This window comes from Cynoglossus semilaevis, chromosome 3 (assembly GCF_000523025.1).
Source record: "Cynoglossus semilaevis isolate Cse_v1.0 chromosome 3, Cse_v1.0, whole genome shotgun sequence".
In the NCBI taxonomy this organism is placed as follows: Eukaryota; Metazoa; Chordata; class Actinopteri; order Pleuronectiformes; family Cynoglossidae; genus Cynoglossus; species Cynoglossus semilaevis.
Genome location: NC_024309.1, coordinates 13,754,113 through 13,759,671, shown reverse-complemented (window position 1 = coordinate 13,759,671; position 5,559 = coordinate 13,754,113). Strand labels below are relative to the sequence as shown.

Below are 5,559 nucleotides of genomic sequence, written 5' to 3'. Positions count from 1 at the left end.
GGTCACGATCCCTCTGGTTCGGGGACATTTACTGAATTCTTTCCTATACGGCCCACGTCGGCCATAGCCTGTGGGACTTGTGCAGCTGTAACCCAAACACGGCCAGTGGCATCACTTTGGCAGAAACCCGAGAGCGTCGGTGCGATTCCCTCGCTCGCTCCAGGTGCCCCGGGGCTAACGGAGGAACGACCCACTCCGATGGTCCCTGCCCCCACTTTGGGCCACATCTGTTACACAAGCCGTGACACTGAAGACAAAGTTGACAGGCTAATGCCCCGGGTATTAGCGTCCAGGCTAATCTAGCCTGCTGAAGCTAACGCTATTTCTGGAACAAGGACTATTTTATTACCCGTGTATTTGTGTCGCGGCTAAAACGGTGTCTGTGTTTTTGTTACTACAGTATTACACACAATACTCACCTACAAAAATACACGCAACTCGCAGTGTGTGTTACACATGGGTATTTACTTTGTATTTATATTATTATCATTATTATTATTATTATTATCATTATTATTATTATTATTATCATTATCATTATCATTATTATTATCATTATTATTATTTACAATGATAAATTAAAAAAAATAAATTATTAAATTACATTGAAATTTATACATGGAGCAAAAGACTGAATATTTACATTAAAAATAACAATAATATTAACAATATTAATAATCTAAATAACAGACTTTCACTCTGCTTTTTCTACTCTGTGACCTTTAATAATCATGTTCTTCAATTGTAACATCAAATTTAATTTTTAGTTCATAGTTTTACTGCAGTATTACTGTAATACTGTACTGCAGTAGCCACAGAAGAGGGATTGAGTTTTATTTTTTTAATTTAATTTTGTCCCTGCATGTAAAAAGAAAAACCAAAGGGAATGAAATAAAACATAATAGTGTAAAATAAATCATGATTAAAATATATCATTATCAATAATAATAATTATTATTATTATTATTATTATTAATGTAGAAATACTGTTATACAGGACTAATAATCTGAATTTTCCTTTTTCTTGGACTAAGATGTTGAGGTTTGGTTCCTCCTCAGATTCAGAGTTAGATAAGGAGGTGAAAACACCTGGACCTGGACCTGGACCTGACCAACACCTTAATCCTTATAATCCAAAGACGGCCTGGGCCAGATTACAGCCCTGACTGTTACAAACACACGCCTCCTCCTGACCATCTGTTGGTCGGAGCTCGACTCCAGTCCACTTCAAACAAGGAAGGTTTTAGGAAGTGACAGAACACGGAAGGTACGCTGTAAATATATATATATATATTTCTTAGATTAAAATAATATGTTTTTATTAGAACAAAAAAAAAACTCTCAAAGACAGGATTTTAATTTCCTCTGGTTCTTTATAACTGTTGTTATTATTATTATTAATATTGTCCACGTTTTGGTCCAGCTCCAAGGTTGGACATACTTTTCCCAGCAGGATTTTCCCGGCTCTGCTTCACTCGTCCTGACAGATTAACTCTGAGCAAAGATTAAGCAAATTAAGCGCGATGGCGTCTCCAGAAATAAACTGTTGCTGCGCGGTGGCTGCGGCGGCGGCGGCGGCTGCTGCAGTCAGGATGGACAGCACGGAACAACCTTCCATGGAAGTTGTTCTCCCAACAGTCGGGAATGTGATGATGTCGATTTAGGTGAGTTCAATCCAAACCCAAACTGTGGAATAAATGTAACTTTTTATTTTATTTTTTTTTTTTCTACAGGGTTTTGTTTGGTTTATTGACTGGTTTTTGATGAATAGCTGTGTTGCATTCGAGGCCTTTGGACGTTTTAATTTCAACAAATCTGGATTTATTTCTTTACATTTTCAGCTTTTATTTCTTTAATCCTCCCTGAAAAGTATTAAAGGGTTAGTGTCAGAGTTTATTTATTTATCGTGGACAGAAATCTGCTTCACCGACCGAGACTAAAAGTGCAGTTTCATCTGTGACGTTCATTTTAAATTATTTATTTATAATATTAGATGTGTATTTGTGTTGTGTATTTGTGTTGTGTATTTGTGTTGTGTATTTGTGTTGTGTATTTGTGTTGTGTATTTGTGTTGTGTATTTGTGTTGTGTATTTGTGTTGTGTATTTGTGTTGTGTATTTGTGTTGTGTATTTGTGTATTTCACCAGGACACAATTCAAGGCTCAGATTGTTTTCCAGCAGCTGAAATTCAAGCACTTTTTTAAAATCAATCACTAATCAAATAATTTAAAAAATTTGTTCTGAAATTTAAGAAAAATTTTTTAAAAAAGAAAACAGAATCTAAATGTGTAAGAATTTTAATTATATTTTTGTATAATGATTTTTTTATTCTGATTTTCTTGAATTATTTTTGCTGTTGATTTAGAATATATGTCGTAATGACTAATTTAATATTAATAGTTTTGTTATAAAATTGATTTTTGGCACAATATAAGACAGAACAAGGTTCAGTCATAAGGTAAAAATTTTTTTAAAAAATTTAAATTTATTATTTTATTTTTTTCTACTTTTGTCAGACATCAGTGTGAATCATTTTATTTGTATGTTTTTAATAATTGTTATTAATATATGCCTTTATATATATATATAAAGGCATATATATATATATAAAAAAAATATATATATATTTATATATTTATATATAAATATATAAATATATTTCTATATTTCTATATTTATATATAAATTGTATTCGTTACATTTCATATAACGTTGTATGTGTTTAATTTGATAATATTCTAAATTATTTCATGTGAATTTCTGGATCTTTGTTGAACAGAAACAGCAGGCGGTTAAATCACGTGGCAGCTTTAGCAAAAACTCAATGAAGTTACCTGATGTTACCTGATGTCACCTGATGGTGGCGTACAGTCAACAACATATGTTCAAACTACGTCATTCAGCTGTTTTTAACATGATGGCGCTGTTGTGTCAGAAACTAAAGACAGTTGTTTTGGTTTTTGTTTTGTTTTTTTTTCTGCCAGATAAACGTGACAATGAACCCTCCAGGTCCGACCAATCAGAGGATCCTCCACGACCGAGAGCCGGGGGTCAAAGAGCACGTCCTGTCCAAGAGAGTGTGTTTTTATAAGAGTGGAGACGCTCAGTTCAACGGTCTGAGGATGGTCATCAACAACCGCACCTTCAAAACCTTCGACGCCCTCCTGGACAGCCTCTCCAAGAAGGTTCCTCTGCCCTTCGGGGTGAGGAACATCAGCACCCCCCGGGGGCTCCACGCCGTCTGCTCATTGGACCAACTGGAAGACGGGAAGTCCTACATCTGCTCTGACACCCGAAAAGTCAAGCCCATCAACCTGACCAAAGCCAGGAAGAAGTTGCCGCCGTGGTACCACGCCAGGCCCGTCAGCGCCCGCCGTCAGACCGTGCAGCAGATCCGACGGTTCCCCGACCGCGGCGTTCACAGACACCAGCAGGCGGTGCTGCGGACCCCGAAAAAGTTGGTGGTTTTCCGCAACGGAGAACCGGCGGTGAGACGCACGGTGGTTCTTCACAGGAGGAGCTGGCCGACGTTCAGCTCCATCCTGGACCACGTCTCAGAGCTGATGCAGTTCCATGTGGTCAAACTTCACACACCTGACGGCCGACGGGTGAGTGTGTCGTACGGACGCGGAAGTTGGTTAAAAATATACGAATGAACTATAAAACGACCTCTGGTAACCTTAGCATAATGCTAGTTTTTGGCTGTTAGCAAGCGAGCTGGACTGTCTCCAAATTATTGCTGGAACAAAAACAGCAGCGTAGAGCTAGCGTCGACAGATTTGTTCTTAATGCCTCTGTGCCTGCTCACTCGTTACAGCATTAGCTTAGCACAAAACCAAGAAAACGGCAACAGAGCGATGTATTATTTCACATCTTGAAATTCTGGTAACAACAACAACAACAGGAAGTAGATTTACCGACATCTCTGACTTTCTTCTCTTTCATATAAATATTTCACGTTTACGTTGTGTTAAAATCTCCGATCCTCCAGTTCAAAGCGACCAGTTATGCTTCATATTTGATCAACGTGGTCGACTTAAGCCCCGGCTGTAAATAACTGTCACACAAGCAGAGAAAAGAAAGTGTTAAGCTCCTTTGGCACCTGCACCTAATACCCTGAAAGGCATTCTGGGATACGATAGTGTAAGGCTGTGGGTCAGTTGGATCTCTGAGCTCACAGCGATGTCTTTAAACGCAGCACGGGTTTTTACAAACTAGATTTGACAATTATTCCTGACTTTAATGAACGATATCAGCACAAATGAATGTGTTTACATCCAAACACAACACAATATTAAAAAATAAACCAGCAGGAAAACTGAACGATAATTAGCTTTTACTCATTTTTCCTGAAACTCCGAAAACTGAACGATAATTAGCTTTTACTAATTTTTCCTGAAACTCCCTCTGAACATGTGACAGTTTTATATCGTTTTTTTTTGTTTTGTTTTCATTGCCGTTGCAGGTTGACGGTCTCCCAGGTTTGATCATGTGCTCTGGGACTGTAGTGGCTTCGGGCAGAGAACCCTTCAAGTCCGCTAACTACAGCGCAGAGAAATCGCCGGCTCCGACCAGAGTTTCTAACAAAAGGAAGAGTCTGAAGAAACTCAGGTCTTTAAACCGTAAGTTGAACCAAACGGTGCAGAGTTTGGGCTGTGGAGGTTCAACAGACGTTGGTTCAAACGGCACTCGCTCAGCGCCGTCGCTAATCTGCCTGCACTCATGGGATGAAGACTGGGAAAGTGCTTACGACAGATAATACCACACCTGACCCACATCCAGTGACATCATCACGTCAGCTGTTGAAGCTCTGTCTAACTCCTGTTTTTCCTTCTCCTTTTTTCTTAAAGGAACGAAGAAGACTCTTTCACTCAGTTCCCAGTCCAGGATTTTCTCTCCGTCGTCGGAGAGTTACATGGTCAACCGGATCCACAGCTCCATTGCGGAAAGCTCGTTGGACCGCCGTCTTCCCACGGACCCGGCAAACTCTGCGGACTTTGAGTCCAGCCACATGCCGGAGTCGTTGGCGGGGACGGAGGTCGACACCTGCGTCGTGGACGGAGCCGAGGGTCAGGACTGCACGCTGCCGTCAGAGGACGACATCGAGAAGTCCTTCAGGGTCAACCAGGACGGCAGCATGACGGTGGAGATGAGGGTCCGCCTGACCGTGAAGGAGGAAGAGACCGTCCACTGGACCACCACTCTGTCACGCTCGTGTGTGGCCAATCAGGTCAACGAGGGCAGTTTCCCGGAGGTCGAGGCGGAGCGGGACATCTGCTCAGATTTACCGACCCCTGAACCCTCGGACGACCCCCTCCTCCAGGACAGAACTGACCTCGACCGCGATGAGGATCCACCGTACCTGAACAACGAGGCGGTCTACGAGAACAACAATGAGTCGGAGCACGTGGTCGGGCCTCACCAGACCAGCACCACCTACAGGCAGATCAGAGAGCAGCAGGCCTCCATGGAGACCATTAAAACAATGACTCCTGAAGGGATTCAGGAGGACGTTCTTGGCTCCTATTCATACAAAGAACATATTGAAAACGGAGACGT

At 41.1% G+C, this 5,559-nt stretch overlaps 1 protein-coding gene across 1 annotated transcript in view; it reads left to right on the top strand.

The window, feature by feature from the left end:
* The first annotated feature begins 2,807 nt into the window (after positions 1-2,807).
* Positions 2,808-5,559, top strand: part of LOC112486881 (RP1 axonemal microtubule associated) — an 11,691-nt gene continuing 8,939 nt past the window's right edge. Inside the window, exons 1-3 of the mRNA XM_025054699.1 lie at positions 2,808-3,608; positions 4,466-4,742; positions 4,785-5,557. Coding sequence (XP_024910467.1) covers positions 2,997-3,608; positions 4,466-4,742; positions 4,785-5,557 — 1,662 coding nt within the window. The 5' untranslated portion in view covers positions 2,808-2,996. The remainder of the gene's footprint in view (positions 3,609-4,465; positions 4,743-4,784; positions 5,558-5,559) is intronic.